This window comes from Amphiura filiformis, chromosome 15 (genome assembly GCF_039555335.1).
Source record: "Amphiura filiformis chromosome 15, Afil_fr2py, whole genome shotgun sequence".
Classification (NCBI taxonomy): Eukaryota; Metazoa; Echinodermata; class Ophiuroidea; order Amphilepidida; family Amphiuridae; genus Amphiura; species Amphiura filiformis.
In genome coordinates, this window is record NC_092642.1 from 25,517,724 (window position 1) to 25,536,410 (window position 18,687).

Sequence of the window (18,687 nt, forward strand, 5' to 3'; positions counted from 1 at the left end):
AATGAAGGATTGATTTTTGTTAAGATAAAAAATAATTTTGATGATTTTAAAAGCACATGATGTTAAAATTACATACAAACAAAATTATAGTGTCAAAATTAATAATCAATATTTATTTAGCAAAAAAAAAATATATTGTCAAAATTAATAATTAATATTTATTTAGCAAAAAAAGAGGAGAAATACATTGATTTCACTTCAATGATATACTGAAAGAAGAAATTGAAACAAAGTTGATGATGGCTTGAGAACACAATTTGGTAACATAAAGCAAAGGAACGAGCCAAAATAAGGGGGGTTTGACAACTGACGGGGGCATGAGACAAGCAGCCGCTTGATAACATTTCAACCTAACTCTCAGCACAAGAATCTCTCTTCCTGTTGATAGGATTGGCCTATTGCAGTTGAAGTCCATACACCCCCTATGGAAGATACAATCTTAATCTCCCACAAAGGGGGTGTATATTTCAAATGGAGTCGCCCATTCAGGTAGCCCCATTTGAAATGTACACTCCCTGTGTGGGAGATTAAGATCATGTCTTCCATAGGGGGTGTATGGATTTGAACTGGAATAGCCCATCAGATACAAATCAATTTGTTATGAATATTAATTACTGGGTTAATCCATCCATTAATAATTTAGTATGTGATTTTTTGGGTAGAACCAAGCATGTGAGCAAAGTAAATCACTTGATTCCAATTGTTCAATTTTCTTTGTTCGAATCGTTAACTCGGTGAAGACACATTCACATTATTCCTCTACATGCGCTTGTGTCCTTTAACAAACTCCATCAATCAGAGCTCAGAGGCTTGATCAGGGGGCGGCCTAGAGCAGGGACAAAGTCCTACGATGCAATGGATTTCTTTTAATTTGACTATGACGCTATGAGCAAGATTTAACCGCCGCTCAAAATTGCAGTCTTTTATCCCCAGTGAGGTAAGATTGCATTTCATGTTGTAAACAATACACGGCAAAGCTTGTTTTTGCATTGAACTGATTGTTTTCAAAACATCTTATCCTCCATATCAACTTAATTTATATTGATATCATACATGCTTGCGTGTCACACACAATGATGTAAGCTGGTGATTGATCCAAATCTTATAAAAACAATTTTGTCAAAATCTTACAATCTTTACATTCTGAACGAAACACTTATTGAACAAACATTAGGCTATTCCAGTTGCAATCCATACACCCCCTGAAGAAGACATGATCTTAATCACCCACACAGGGAGTGTAGATTTCAAATGAGAGTCGCCCATTCAGGTATCCACATTTGAAATTCACACTCCCTGTGTGCAAAATTAATTCCATGTCATAGGGGGTGTATGGATTTCAACTAGAACAGCCCAGTCTGCATCATGCAATCTCCGCCTCGCCTCATGAAGACTGGATTTGTATAAAGGACACCCAAACACTGTAGAGGAATTGGAATTGTGATGTGATGTGAAAGAGACATCGCTGTAAAAAGATGGTGGGGACTGTGATAGATAGATGTGAAACTAAGATGCTGATGATGATGAGGAGGATGATATTGACTAAGAGGAGGAGGAGGAGGAGAATGAGATGGTTGTTAACCTTATGCCAGCGTCTCCTGATACGAGTCTAGAATTGGGTGTGCAGAAATAAGCGTATGTCGATAGATAAAAACAAGGGGAGGTAAAGAGAGAAAAATAGAGAAACAACTATGAAATTAGGCAGCATGTTAATTATCCAATGGTTGTTTTCAAGTTTAAAGTTTTCAATCAAGTAAATAGAAACAATCATGGCAACATAATAAATCAACAAAGTGTTTTAATTACTTCCAAAGAGAGAGTAATAAAAACCGGCAGGATGGTAATAATCCAATGATGGTTTACAATTTTTCCTGTTATTGTGCATATGGTAGATACATGGACTTGTTATTATTATAATGTTAGTAGTGATTTCATACAGCTACAAGCCTCTAGATACTGAAAGTCTACACTTATGTCATCTAAAGTTGCATACAAATACTCTAAATAAATCAGGCTTGAAATGGACCTATAAATGTGCGACATCATGATGCATGATGACACTCTCTGGAGTATCAGGAGAAAAGCACCTAGCATAACATGGACCTCTTTCTATGAAATATTTTGCTTAAGATGCCTGGTGGTTGTTTGAATCATAACACGACCCAACTGTTTATCAATCATTAATTTCAAAACTAATCACAAATTTTATGAGAAAACAAAATCTAGTTTTAAATATAATGTCCAGCGGCCATTAAATGTCTTAAGCAATAAGTTCCTTCCTTCTTGTTCAGTGCCTGTTGTTTAGCTTGTATGCGCTCAATTGGATTGGTTCCTGTATATTGGACCCCCAGTAGTGGACAGTGCATCCCATTATTACGGAACATGTCGAGGGGCGATGATCACACAATGACAACATTACTGCTGCTGGGCTCTTAAAGCACTTAACTGCCAAATAATACAAAGTTCAGTTTCATGAATGGCAGTTTCTTTTCTTTTACTTTGTTTTGATAATGAGGGCCAAGTTTATTCACAAATCCCGAGTGCAAACGATCATATTTTTGAGAACGGCAAAAGAAATGCATTACATATTATTTCCCCATATTTTCTTTAATAAATATTCCCGACTATCAAATTTCTTTGACTATAATAACTACAGGAGATAAGTTAATAAAAAATCCAGCACAAGTATTTAGTAGCTCATTCAGTATTCCGTCCACACAAACTCGAGTAACAAAAACCGAACATCAAAATATATCCCACCTTCTTCCTGTTCCTTGAAATAGAAGCCTAGCAAGCAGGTGCCCATTGATTGTATATAAATACCAATAGGGATCAGGTTTTTATCTTTAGCTCCAATCCATGTGAGCTGGCTACAAATTTCACTCGATTACAAACCAGAGGGGTCAATGCGAATGAATGGCAAAATAAAATAGCTGCCCTATGTCAGATGTCTTTGTGGATTGTTTGGATTTAGTGTTGTTCACAAGAGGGTGGGATAATGAAATGCGGAGCTATCAACAGAATGACAGGCCTAGACCCCGTCTATTCTCTATCTGCCCCTGTTGAAAGTATAAGACAAGCAATGCACCCTCACTACTCATGTCAACCAATCTGAAGTGTCTACAAGATGCTATTGCCAATCATATCTCAAGCAGGTAAAAGGAGTCGAACCTGCATTTTTACAAGATGGAGTGAAATGTTGCTTGGGGGCACACCTCCGTACCTTCCCAGCATTAAGAATTTATACATCTGGGTGGATTCGAAGGGATGGATCCAGGAATTTTCAATAGGGGGCGCCATATGCTAAATAACCAAAGCCGCCGCCACTCGGCGCCCATACAAAGTCAGGCGCCGCTCTGTAAAAATTAGGGGGGGACGCACACCTAAATCTGCCTCTGGTTCACAGATGAGGCAGATTGTCTAATTTGAGCTCAATCTAATGAAGTCTTCATCCCACTGTAAATCTGTGCTGGATTTTGAAACTCAAAAGGAGAAAGTGAGCCCGATGGAATGTATTTGACAAGAGTTGCCGATGTAAAATTGATAATACCAATTCAGTAACCAAAAGTAGCAATTATTTCCAATAAAACCCTAAAAGAAACCTCTCTTCTACGGGCCCGAATGACCCAGATATAAAAACAAATGAATGGCGGTCCAAATTTTTTTTATCTCCTCCAAATTGCAAAATATTGACATATTTGAATGATTTTTGGGCCATTTGCAAAAGAAAAACCAACTGACCCTTCTTGAAAGGTCCGTCCACCCATAGCATAGATTTTTTTTGTCGCCTAACCTTAAATCCTTATGTCAACAGAGCTTATCTCTTAAACCTAATCCTAACCCTAAAATCTACCCCTATACTTTGATCAGCTTGTAATCGGCAGGCCTTTTAACATCAAATATTAATATCAATATGTGTAATCGGCGGGCCTTTTAACATTACAGAGTAATATCAATATCTTTTATATTGAGAATTGTCTTGTGACATCTCGAAGAAGCATCACAAATTATTAATTCAAGTCATACACTTTAACTCGCAAAATATAGAGCAGACAGGTCAACTAGAGCACTCTTTATGCAGGTCTACTTTTCGGCGTAGTGGTAAAAGTCAAACATTTCCCGGCGATTACTTGCTGATCAAAGTATTATTCTTATCTCTGGGATAACAGCAGTTATACTATAATGTCTTGCCAAGTTTTGAACCAACTCTTGCTAAAGGCAGCTATTGCATTTGAGCCATTTTGAGCCATGCAGTGTGATTAGCACCCATATCAGGTGTAATCCCATGGATGAAATGCCGCGCAAAATTTCGGAACCGGAGAAAGTTCATAACCGGAGTTTACCTAATTATCGTATCGTATATCCGTAGAACGTCGTCATTACACCTCATTCAGTATTTAGATAATACTCACTATTATTATATCAAGATTTAGACGGGATTTTGATTTCAAACTTGCGGCAGGTGTTTCCAACAAATCAGTAAAGGCAAAACTTATTGAACTGAAAAGTAAAATTAGTTTATGGTTCTGATTTTCCCTTGCCGTATTGAACTACTCCAGTTGAAATCCACATGCAGCCCCTTGTAAGACATGATCTTAGTCTCCCACACAGGGGTGCAAATTTCAAATGGAGTCACCAATTCAGGTAACCCCATTATAAATTCACACTCCCTGTGTGGAAGATTCAGATTATGTCTTACATAGGGGTGTATGGATTTCAACTGGGATACCACATTGCAGCAGACGTTGATTAATGCCTGTTACACTTTTTAATATGGATATCACAACATTGGCTCTTTCTGCTTGACAGTTTATTGCACCATACTTCAGATATTTTTATCTCAGATTTTTCTTACCACCAAACTTAAATGGTGAAGTATGGTACACTTGGGATGAACGAACAAGTATATGTAAAGTGTGTCGAGGCTTGTGGATTTGTTGTTGTTGATATAATGGAGATATCAGACTTTTTATATTTTTGAAGAAGTACAAAAATTTGATTATATTTCTTCACTATTCATTATGCACAGAAACATGAGAACTGCGTTTGATGACTAAAATGTGACCCAATCTGATCCACTCAGGCTAAAGTCGGTAATTTTGAAAATTGAGTTATTACCATTTCTAACTAGCTCAGTACCTACAATTACTAATGTTGAATCCCCCTGTTTCTTGAATACTTGGTTGTAAAGTTATGAACCTTTTATACCTCCATTTTCATGTTTTTTATTGTTTTTTCTCCTCACTTTTTGATTATATCCAGGGGCGGATTTAGGGGGGGCGCAGCCGGCGCGCGCCCCCTCTATTTTTTTACTAGCAAAGGGCGCCGGCCTAACTTAAAAATACAAGAAATTAAAGAAATTAAAAAAATGAACAAATTCGCCATGAACAGCAAACAATGGGCCAAAACCGTTGAGTTTTCGAGGGGTAACCCCTTAACACCATTTTTTTCGTAAATCGACCAAAAGGCGCCCCTCTATCAAAAATTCCTGGATCCGCCCCTGATATCTCATTTTCATTACTGCCGACTTAAGCCCGATTGGACCAGATCTGGTCAGAAATAAAGCGCCCTCATTCACTGACATGTTCTTCATAGAACTAAATGCTAACACCAGCTGGAGACACAAACCATGTGAATTTTTTTATATTTTTGCCAAACATTTACACAATATGTAAATACAAGTAAAACGTACCGTGGTATTGTCTGCTCTCTCCAAATTTTATTTTTTTAAAGTTCGCCCCCAAATTAAGTTGATTGAGCCAAATTGTGTTTCAAAATTCATTGTTTTGTGGCAAGAGTATGTATACTCTGTATACCTCCTCGAGTCATTAATTTAGATAATATTTTTCATTGTATCTCTAAATGAATGTAATGATGACAAGTATATAAAAGTATACATTTTCAGAAAGAAAATGATGCAAGGAATCCAACTAGCATAACAGGTTCCTGCATAAGTGAGCAATTTTTGAGAAAATCACAAAATTTGATTTTACTTTACTGCCCCGAGGAAGGCATACAGATTATAGTTACATAATTTTTATAATAATAGCCTTCTTTGACCTCTGTTCCACTGCACACATCAGGGAACTGATATAAATATAGCATCATCCTATCCGCTTGATATTACATTTTCTTCTGAACAAACCAATGGGCTATTCCAGTTGATATCCACACTACCCCTGTGGAAGATTTTGGAAATAGCTTCCACAAGGGGAGTAAGTTTTTCAAATGTAATTGGTCAGAGTTTATTATTTTGGAACTCATACTCCCACTGTATTATGGCTTTACCTATATCTTCCACAACTGGAGTGAATATTTCAAGTTACCAAATTGTTTATTCTATTCAAAACTTATACTCCCTCTGTAGAAAACTTAAGCTAAATCTTGCACAGGGGTAGTGTGGATATTAAATGGAATAGCCGATTGAGGACACAGCAAAGTGACTCAGATAGTGTTTTTTCTAGTCGTGATATCTATCTACACCCTGTCATAATAATATCTTACGCTTCACATGGCGACTAACCTGGCATACTATCTCCTAATAGCATGACCTACATAATGCTATCCAAGCCCTGTGTGAAATGACATTATCAAACCCAAATCATCTCATTTCAGATGGCAAAGTACATCAAGTCCATTGCACAATCATAGCCGAAAAGTTGACCTCGTGGAGTATGAGTTTTTTTGTACCCAACACATTCAAAGGCCATCCTGTAAGTGTACCAGCATTAGGAATTGGAAAATTTGGTGTGTCAAATGAAGCATCTTTTTTCCAATCTTTGTCAAAAATAATGAAATAATTGCAATACATATTTGCAAAGTCTTGTGTGCCATATCAATTTTTTATACTGGGCCAAAATCGTGCCATATGTCTTCTGAGTAAACACTGACTGGTGCAATTGCATTTTTTCAACAACAAAAATATACATTAGAAGATGTTATAGACCCTAAATTACTTGTTATTCATGGTTGGAATTGGAGAAATACTGCTACAAACAAATAACAAAATTAAGACAAAGGTGTTTTTTTCCAAACTTGATAAAGTTGTATGTTTTAATTACTGTTGCTTCTTATTGAACAGCCATTTTTTGGGCATTTTTCTCCGGAAATCATGTTGGTTTTTTGTTTTTGCGTTTTATGGAAAATCAAGTTGCGTTTTTTTGGCTTCCACAATCTTTTCTGCCAGTGCTTAGTTTAGTGTGACATTTTGGGAAAAGGCAAAATGGGATTTGTTTGCTTTCGTCTCATGCTACGGATAAATTTTTCTTCACATGTATCAATAATATTTTCATTACTATTCTTTACAAATTTCTCTGCATATTTTGATAAATGTTTGGTAAAATTTGCAGCTGAATGTGGTATACAGAAATTTATAAAAAAATGGATCATTCCCTATCAAAATAATTGGTTATTATGGCTATGATTTATGCCCAATTAGCAATATAATTGAAGCATGTAAATGATTTAAGACAGTTATATCAAATCAAAAGAGTTCAATTTATTGCTCGATTTCTTTTCTTCAATAAATAATTATGAAATCATAAAACCAATTGAAAATTCAATTGATTCAATTTTGTTTTAGTTTCCATTCATTCTTTTTAAGCTCCCATATATTTTGCTGTCTGCTGAAGTAAATGAAATGCATTCATTATGTAATTAGGCTATTCCGGTTGAAAGCCATACACCCCCTATGGAAAACACAGGGAGTGTGAATTTCAACTGGTGATACCTTAATGGGCGACTCCATTTGAAATCTACACCCCCTGTGTGTGAGATTAAGATTATGTCTTCCATAGGGATTGTATGGATTTCAACTCGAACTGCTCAATTCCAATCTAATAATTGCAAATTTGCCATTTCATAACTTCTAGCGATATTTATAGAATATTTAACCGATTAGCGAAATAATCTGAAGGAATATCGGTCCAGGGTATTTCTTAAGTATGACATTGATTTTACATAATAGGGTTCCTTGATAAGTAGGTTACACAAGCATTAATTTCAATTTTGTTTTAAATAATTGAGTCGATTTGGATTGCAATATTACATTAGAAATGCATAGAATAATTCTAATTTAAGCTTCCAGCTAGTTTGTAAAATAAATCTCTCTGTAATTGTGAAAATTTGTAAGATACTCAATGGAGAATTCAACTTGTAGCTTGGTTTCAGATACTGCATCTACAAACAGTTTGCATAATAGCTACATAATTGCTGTGCAATTTACAGTAGTTCTGCTTCAAAATTTTGGTTTCCCAACAAGTCTTCCAAAATTTATTTCGATAACGTCAGTTCAAAGAAGAAGAGGCAAATAAATATTTCAGATGGAATTTTATATATAAACATTTGAAAACTTCAAAATCTGTCAAACATCTCTGTGATAAATTTAAAGAAAAACTCATCTCTAAATATAATCAATCTTTGCCCGCAAGTAACATCCTTGCCTTGTCTTTTGGCTGATGTAGTGACAATTATTTGGGTTGATTTGCACTTATTTTAATCTGGCCTTCAAGACATTTCTTCTGATGTAACATATAAATGTGTACATTCTTTGTATTAACTATTTGATATCTTATGCTGTTTTTTTATAATAATTTTCATGGAAATAAATATGAATGAATGAATGCCAATAAATACAGAGATTTTTGCATCATATTTGATTTTGGAATGCTTTTTCTAAGCATAATAGTATATATATGTTCTAAAATAGGCAAGGAGGAAATTGTCTATTGTGGAAGAAAATTAAAATCAACACATTCTTAAAGGGACATTCAATGATCCGTCAAACCCAAACTACATTATACCTCCTACATGTCATTTTGTAGCACTTTTAGACTATTTACTAACATAGTCCCTAACCAATACAATGAAAAAGCTACTACTAAGGTGACGCAACTCAAGTTCAAGAACATGAGGCGTTGTGACTGAAAGAGCTAGACAATGCCATTTTCTTTTAAAGGGAGACCAATCTCAATTTTTTATACCCGGACATAAGTAACTCATTGCAAATCCAATACGGGACAATTTGGATGTAAACACATTTTTTTATTTTGTCAGCATTTCTGAGAAGAAAATGATTTCAAAGTATTTTCCCAATTTATCAACCATATTTAAGCAACTTCAGATATGATACATTTGTTTTGGTCTCTGAAAGTCACTTTAATTTGGTTCATATTAATTCTGGTTGTAACTTCCAGTAAACAAAGTATGCAGATAAAATGACTGCTTTAGACAGCAAGAGAAGATGAGCACTGTTCCCTAATTTTGACATCCTAATTATTCCCATTTGTTTTGGTCCTTGACATACCTCTGAAAATCCCTTTAATTTGGTTCATATTAATTCTGGATGTAACTTCCAGTAAACACAGTATGAGGATAAAATGACTGCTTTAGACAGCAAGAGAAGATGAGCACCATTCCCTAATTTTGACATCCCAATTATTCCCATGGTGAATTCAAAAAGGTTCCATCTTGCATCAAGTGTTGAATTCTACGCCGAGAATTGAGTTACTTTAGAATGGCTAATGGAAGCTACTTATTCAAGGGGTACCAAAAGGGAATTTCATATGTTGTTCCATGTCCCTGTGGGCCACTAATATAGTCAGAGTGGGATAATGGGGCCCTTACTTCAGGAGTCATGTTTAATTCACAACAATCAAAACTTTGCAATTCTATCCGTCTTGCGATTTAAGTGAGGAAAATGCATGAAAGATTGATTAAAATATCGCACAAAAGGTAATTTTCCATATCGGAGGATTAATCTTTGTATACACTTAACAATTTGATTCGCATCTGATGGCAAAATTTGTAAAGATTGGAAGTTTTTGACTTGCCATCACAAAAGAATATTTTGGAAAGATGTATTTGTTCTGACATAAACCTACTCCGAGGATTGAAATATTCATACTCTAAAAAGGTTTCGTCTTAAGATAAAGCATGTTTGCATTTATTAATAATGCACTAAACATAGCAGCAGAACATGCTATAGCATGCTCCCGAAGGTGACGCTCCGAGGGGGCAATCAAAAATGTGACTAACAACACGGATTTCAACTCGGACTTGGTAAGAATAAAATATGCAACCTTTACAAAAACCTCTTGTACAAATCAATGTCCCGATATGATTCCTTTGTGTTGGGATTGAATTATAAATGTATCTGCGAGATATATATGATTTTGCCTCATGACATTATTGGATTACTTTGCTTAGCTGCGAGGAAAAGTACAAATAATCTCTACTCTTTACCTCCTGAAATTTTGACCTAATTTTGATGTAAAAACATTCTTATCTACTACTTTTTAGATCCTTTTTGTTTAAGAGATATGCCATGTGTGCACTTCTATTGCAAAGGTATAGAAATCATTCTGCCTCATATTTCACATATCCCACAATGCATTCTGAATGAAGCATAAATATAGTCAACTTTCTGTTGTTAAGGTGTACAGCTTTATGTTACATACACATTGCATCATGGGAAACTTATTAATTTCAATTCATTTGGGCATAACACTTCATGAGTGTTGAAACTATACACTTCTAAAAAGGTACACATATTTGTTTTTGGATTACTTTGAGAAAAATATGCTTCATTGACTGTGCACAAAGGGACCTACACTTATTCCTGGAATCAGTGAAACTCTTTCCTTGGAGGAAATTTTGCTTAAAAGATGGAAACTTTGAATTCCTTTCAGGAATAGTAAACTTACTTAGAGAAAGGAATGTATACAAAATTCTCAGTATAAAATTCCCTTCATCTTGATACAAATATCCCTACAAAATATTCATTTTCCCAGGCTTTCCTACACACAAGATAATCAGTTTTAAGAACATCTTATTAAAGATAATTTCAGAGCACTTCTTCTAACTTTAATATAACCTGAACCCTGTTAAATTGTGTAACCACTTTGGCTGCCTTCTCGCTAAAAGCAATTAAACAAACGATTGAAGTGGCCTAGCTATTCCAGTTGAAATCCATACACCCCCTATGAAAGACATGACCTTAATCTCCCACACATGGGGTGTAGGTTTCAGGTAACCCCATTTGAAATTCACACTCCCTGTATTGAAGATTAAGATCATGTCTTCCATTGGGGGTGTATGATTTCAACTGGAATAGCCCATTAATAACCCCACTCATTTCTAAATGTCTAATTCTTCCCTAACCTACATATTTCTGTCTCCTTTATACTTAGAGAGAATCAACTTGACAAACAACCTGCTGCCCTGTCAATATTATCCAAAGTCCCTACTTTTTTTTGCACCAAATGATGGGAAAGAAAATATTATGCTATTTTATTTGAAATCCACAGTCCTCCTGTAGAAGATTAAGCTATAGTCTTCCACAGAGGGAGTATTGGTTTCAAATAGTATAGACAGTTGGCTAATTTCCATTTGAAATACTCACTCCAGTTGTGGAAGATCTAGGTAAAGCCATATACAACGGGAGTGTGGGTGTCAAAATAATAAACAATAAATTCAATTTAAAAAACATACTCCCTCTGTGGAAGACATCTTATAAATCCTCCACAGGGGTATCACAGATTTCAAAAGGAATGGCCAATTTTGTTGGATCTGACAGCTATTGATTTGTCTCTCAATTCATATGGTGAAAAAAACTGTGAATGTAGACCATGGCAAGATAACAAGCGGTCAGTGTGTGGACATAGAAAACAAACTCCTCTCTGCTGCTAGCTGGCTGGCTGGCTTAAGTCATATTAGACGAGGGCACAAAACAGGAGCCATTACTTACTAAGACAGGTGTCCATCTTGAGCTACGCTTTTAAAAAACACCTTTTTTGACAAACTTATGGCGACTTGTTTTGATAAAAGCAATCAATCAATTTTACACATTTTCTTGACAGAGGGGCGACAAGCATACACATTTTAGTAGCGATATGAATACTCCATAAACTGGTACAGCAGACCAAGATTTAGAATGTACAAAAGCATCGGTTTTTCTTTTCTACAAGCACAGAGGACTTCTTATGATTTGTATTTTTTTTGGTAAGCATAAAAAATAAATGGACATTGGACACACTGACAATGCATTAGTTGACGTCTGGTGCAATATTGGACATAGGGAATAAGTAAACTCGGTGCACAAAAAGTATTATTACACCGAAACAAGAAGCAATTTCTTGAAATCCCTATTCAAAACAAAAATTTAAGGTTATTAATTATTTAAAACTGTTGTTATTTGGTAGTTCACAACATCTTACGAATGGTAGTGAGCTTTGGCAAAAACTGCATTGCTCAATTCATAGCGAGCGCGTAGAAGAATTAAAATATCCCCAATATACTTTTAAAGGTGCTGCGGTTCTTGAGTTACGTTGTAAAGAGGGCTGAAACAACAACACTTTTGTAAAACGTACATAACTCATTAACAACAATAAATTAAGCAAGTTTGTAACGATATGATTTGTAGAATGAACTTTTGCAAAACATCAAGGTGTTAATTTTCAATAATATATTGATCTAGATAATGAAAATCTATTTTTAGGTTGCTTCGACCAACAATACCTCGTCTACCCTTAAAGAGTTTGACAGATAACAAAATTTGTGCTACTGCTATGCATTTTGATACCTTATTACTTTAATACAATTGCTTCATCTGTAGGACCTATTGCTTTTCTTTTTATTCTAAAAATGTTATGAAATTTGTGTTTCTTACATCTAATTTCACAGATCTGCAATGATACCACCAGTCAGGCCTGACTGTACGTTTTGGGCACTCAGGGTAAATCACAAGCCTTTAGGGAATCACCTCAAAATGTTATCACATTATTAAATGCAACAATCAATGCTTTGATATGGACTTTACAAAAGAACTAGAATTTATTTTGGCCTCCTCCAATATATCCAAACTGCTTATAGTCCGTCTCATCACAAGTTGAGAACGCCATATTGGATTTCACAGTGGCAGATTCGAATCATCACACGCTAACCTAATTCACGCAGGCGCATACATACACGCATAAGGACGGTTTGTCCATACGCTGGCGACATAACCTCATAAACCCACTGATTCGAATCTGCCACTGCAACATCTAACATGGCATTACTCTTAACTTGAGACGAGCCATAATATAGTTTGAATACACAGTATTTATTCATGGGACAACCTATAGCTTCCTATAGACTCTAGGATTACATGGCATTTCTAATGTTTGCTTGGTGGATTTCGTATGGCCTTGCTGGCGACACTGCGGTAAAAACCATCTGCCTTCAATATTGATAAAAATATTTCATCGTCTATATGACGCGAGCATTAGGGTGAACTATAAACAAAAACGTATAAGTGAAATGCATAAATCTTGAATAATATTCTAACCTTAACACAAAAACATCCCAAATCTACAGGTAGCTTCTCCTGTTATACCTTCTATTCATGAGATACAACTTGGCGGGCAAATTTGAAAATAAATAAATCAAGTCGGGTCATGTGTAAATTGGTTTTTCCGCACTAATACGATGTATCAAAGAGTAGCCTCTGGTAATGGGAGACAAACAAACCGTTTATTTGTGAAACCTTGCGCTAAAGCTGCGAGCTACGACTTGGAAATGAGGACCTACTTTATGTAATGTTATCTGCCACCTGTTACATTAAGATAGAAATGAAAACAGGTTTTATGCACAATTTCTTGTTGTAAATCTAAACCTGAAATGTATAATATCAGGAATGCCTGCCTGTTTTGAAAAAATTATTAAATTTTAATATTTTTTTGGCTCTATGTATGCATAGGAAATCTATAAGTGAGGAAAAGTAAGTTAAAATTTTTTTAAAGATTTACTTATGGACAATAATCAAATATGTCGCTAAGATACACAAAAACTCACAAATCCTATAAAAAACTCGGACACAAAATTTTCCTGAATATATTTTAGTAAAAGGTAAGAAAGGTAAACAATTTCCACAAATAAGGGAAACTACATTGAACGAGGCATCTATGAGAATTCAGAACAAATTTGGATTGTTATTTTGTTAGTCTTCTAATAATACATTAGCTATTCCAGTTGAAAGCCATACACCCCCATGGAAGACATGACCTTATTTTTTCACACAGGGAGTGTGCATTTCAAATGGGGTTACCCGAATGGCTCCATTTGAAATTTGCACCCTTTGTGGAAGATTAAGATCATGTGTTCCAAAGGAGGTGTATATATTTCAAATGAAATAACTCGTTATAAAAGCTAGAATCTGAAAATTGAATACCTGAGTGGAAGAAGGGCCCAACTCCAATTTTTTACAAAAATGAGTTAGACCCAGCATTTTATTGCCAGCAGACTGTTCTTCCTTGTGTGTGAAAGATGAGGCAAAATTCACTCTCTAAATAGACTTCCACGTACACTTAATCATGGTTTTCATGGAAGAAAGGCCCAACTCCATGGAGTTGGGCCCTTCTTCCACAAATATTGGATTTAAGAAGAATTTTGTTCATCAATGAAATCTGCTTTTCACAACAATAAACTTTCTTGCTAACATATTACATGCTTCTACTTGTACAATTAATGGATAATTACCTAATTTCTGTAGCTATTTATAACACAACTGCTTAAGGAACTGGCACTTGCAGTATATTAGTGGAAGAAGGGCCCAACTCCAGCTCGTATTAAGACCTGTACCGTTGCCATTGAAACATTATATATAATTTCGAATGTATGTAATATTGTATGTTCATGTATTAAAGGTCCCCTGAAGATGAAAACATTCTGTCTATAAAACTTTTCCAAATATTAAGTTTTTTCTTAATATCTCAAAAACAGTTTTGATGGAGTTGGGCCCTTCTTCCACTCAGGTATTCAATTGTATAATGATATTGTAATTCAATTTAGTGCTTAACCTGAAAATGAAGTTTAAATTTGATTATTTCTATCATTTTATTAAATTTAACAACCATATGGTTAAAAACTAGATGAAAACTCATCACCAAGATATCATAGAGTGAGTTATGGAGGATGAATGGGGATGAGGGAGTGTACCCACCTTGATTCTGTTGACCGCCTCTTGTGCCTGCTGCATGCGAACCTTCTTGGTGGGCTGTTTGGTAGTGACCAGCTGGGTAGAACCCAGATAGGCCGCTGGGTATAGAATACCTTTGCTGAGGGCTGTTTCATCATGAGGGCCACGAGCTGTAAATAGCAAAGAAAAGAGAAGTAGAAAATGTTTAATTAAACCGGCTTGCACTTTTTATATTCATTGAAACAAGATTCAGTTAGACTATAAAATATAGATTAAACTTTTGATCTTGCAACAAAATTTGTCTCTTTTTTTGCACACTAAACGTATTAGCAAGATGTGAAATGGTATAAAATGTAGCAAATTATGAAATGTTACAAAATGTAGCCACAAGCAAATTTAAAACTTGCACTTGCCAAGATCAAAAGTTGAGTTTAAACAACTAAGAAGCATGATTCCTTTCAAAAAAGTGAGCACTTGAAATTCTGTTGATTCGCTGCTCATGCAATCTGCCTTTACTTGGTAACCAATTAATAAGCTATTCAAAGTGATTTAAATGAAGTTATATTGAAAGTAAAAATTGATTTGATCTAGATATGTGAAGTTGACTATAGACTGCATCCCATGCCAGTTGGTAAATGCTGATGGCATCACCACAGTGCATAAAAGGAATCTTGCTTCATAGTATAAGTACATTGCAATACAAATAAAAAGCAACAAAATTGAAAGTACTGTTAATGGCCCATAACCTGTGATAATTGACAGTATATTGGTTACGTATTGGAAATGATTGGAGAAGAAATATTATGTGTATGTATATGAAACATGATTTGAATCTGAACATGTAAAAGTACATATTTCTTTCCTGCATTCAGGAAGGGGGGTTATTGAACAAAATACATGTGCATTTATCCACAAGTTAGATTCTCATTTTTCTTTTTGTGTCAATTTTTATTTTCCCAAAATATCTACATCTTCAGTAGTTAGATACTGCTTTCTTTCTGGTTAAGAAATGTTACACTTCAAAACTTGTCATAAGTAAACAAGAAATAGTTGATGAACTCTTGACAATCCCTTTTCATTTACATGCATAGAAATACAGTTAGAAGGGTGATCATGCACATCAAAACCAGAGACCAATCGTCTGGGAAAGGAAGCGATATTAGGACACTCTACATGGCAGAGTAAATATGCATCAATGTGTTCTTCTGAAATGCGGATGTGACCCCCACTGGCTATTCCAGTTAAAATCCATACCCCCCTCATGAAAGACATGATCTTAAAGAGAGGGTGAAGATTTCAAATGGAGTCCCCCATTAAGGTGACCCCATTTGAAATCCACACTCCCCTTGTGGAAGATTAAGGTCATTTCTTTCATATGGGGTGTAAGGATTTCAACTGGAGTAGCCCAATAAAATAGCATACCTCAAAACTGCAATAGCTTAGCGTGTAAAGGCAACGCTCTGACAGCACACCCGCGTCTTGTAATATGACACTTAAGGCGCCCTTTGGTTAAGCACTGGAATATGTGCCTTTATGTCACAAAATGTGCTGTGCAAGTAGCACACTGTGGATCTGGAGTACATATTGATGCATATTTGTAAGTGCTCATGTAGATTGACCTATTGAAACACACCACAGCGGACATAGCATTCTTAGATGGTGAAAAAAGCTTGATGCACAAACATCAATATACCCCTTGACACACTTTACAGCATTATTTTTCCAATTCATTTAAAGATCTGAATTTTAAGTCTACACTTACAGGTGTTCAACAGATTACAAATTTACCCAGTATTGGTTCTATGGGTCTTGATTTATGTATTGAACATTTTGGTTAAAGTATCCATATGTAGGGGCCAATGTATAATAGTCCAATGTTGTTATGCAACAAACACAGCCATTTGCCAGTCTGCAGCAACTTTGTTCTCTGCTGCTATTTTCACCTCCAATGATTAGTTTAGTTCAGAGTTTTACTCTTCGTCTTGACATTTAATTTTATCGCTGTAGCACATTTTGACTGCTCAGTGCCAGAAGAGGGTAAGTGCAATAGTTGCCCTGTGAACATTTGGCAATTTACACACAGTATATTGTACTCACATACAAATGACAGCTACACACGGCAGCTATTGCACTTACCCACTTCTGGCACTGAGCAGTCAATTTGTGCCGCAGCAGAAAATGCTGCAACTTGATTGCTGCTATGCTTGTCGCAACAACAAAACTTTTAACAATACACTGGTCCTAAGTGACTATAGTACTAGCAATGCATCCACTGCAATGAATTACAAGGCATTTTTCCCAATTTCCCCAGTCGATCCACACAAGGCAATGAACTCGACTAACAATTCCCAATCATTGTATACATTTTCCTCTATTTGTAATCGACATCAATAAGCGACTTTCTTTAATCTTATAGAAACAGTCTAACCATCATCCTCCCTTACTTCCACACAGAATTTTTTTAACAATATTTTTTTCCTGTAAAATCTGAGATACTATTAACGTGATCAATAGGCTTCATTAAATATATTCAACACTTTCTAGAAATCGACATATTCAATGACACCCGGGCACAATTTCCCCCAGTTTATGTTGCGCCTGTTTAAAGCTTTAAAATACTATATGTCTATGTCTCAGATTTCGTTACTAAGCCTAAGGGTTGATTATCAATGTTTTGCAGTGCAACTCAATTCCTGCATAAACAGAACCCCTATACACCTTACCAGATTTCAATCTCTTATCTTTCACAAGTGACCCTCTCAGACTATCTCCGAGCTGATTTCAGCAAAGATTCATGAACGGCATAGTCAATAAAAACCCCGTCTTTGGAAAAAAATTCTACTCACGTGCGATTCATATTGAATATTGCCTAACAGCATCTTACTAAATTTTCCAATGTTGCGGTCGGTTGCAAGTAAGGTGAACACAGCCCTAAGTACCACCTATGCCAACACTGGGAGTAATTAAAAGCTCCGCTTACGACATGATTAAAATTGTGTATGATGAATTATTTAAAATATTTCCTCATTAATAATAATATGAAAGAAATATCACTGTTATATGACAATTTGAAACATGAATGTTCACTTGACAATGCAAGAAATATTAACCTGCAAATTGGATTTTAATTGGTTTCTGTGTTTTTCTAGACTGAATTCTATTTCAAGCAATCAATCAAGATGTATTATTTAAATTTAACAAATTGGCTTCTTTTTCGTTTTATCTGTGGAACACCAATTCTGGTGTAAAAACTTGACATTCAATATTTGGTGTCAAAACTTAGGTATGTGCAATGTTTCAAAAGTCGCCTGAAGACCTACCTTTTTAATTTATGTTTAGCCTTATTCTAGATCATTTGTACCTTTTTATGTCATCTTGTCTCCATTTAAATATTTTTAATTATCATTGAATACTTTTATTGCTTTTTGTTTAACTCTAGTGTGTGTAAACTGCCCCAAGGTTGTTGCAGTGTAACGCAATATTAAATTACTAATGTTATTCTATTATTATTAATATGAATAAGAACCACAAGAGTTTCACTCAGTATCTTAAAAGTTACAAGTTCTTTTCAAAAATGGTATCTTATGGCTTTCAGTCATAAAATCTAACAAATCAATGACCTCTGTGACAGCAACCTCACCATAACTAAATAATGGACTTACCCACTCACTTACAATACATGGTAAAGCTTTACAAAAACACCCCCTTGCTCACATGGTTCAGTCCTAGCA

The 18,687-nt window shown here is 35.3% G+C and overlaps 1 protein-coding gene across 1 annotated transcript in view; it reads right to left on the reverse strand.

Moving 5' to 3' along the window:
* Nucleotides 1–18,687, reverse strand: part of LOC140171428 (uncharacterized) — a 392,810-nt gene that overhangs the window by 74,513 nt on the left and 299,610 nt on the right. The window contains 2 exon segments of the mRNA XM_072194688.1: nt 1,583–1,609; nt 14,981–15,126. Coding sequence (XP_072050789.1) covers nt 1,583–1,609; nt 14,981–15,126 — 173 coding nt within the window.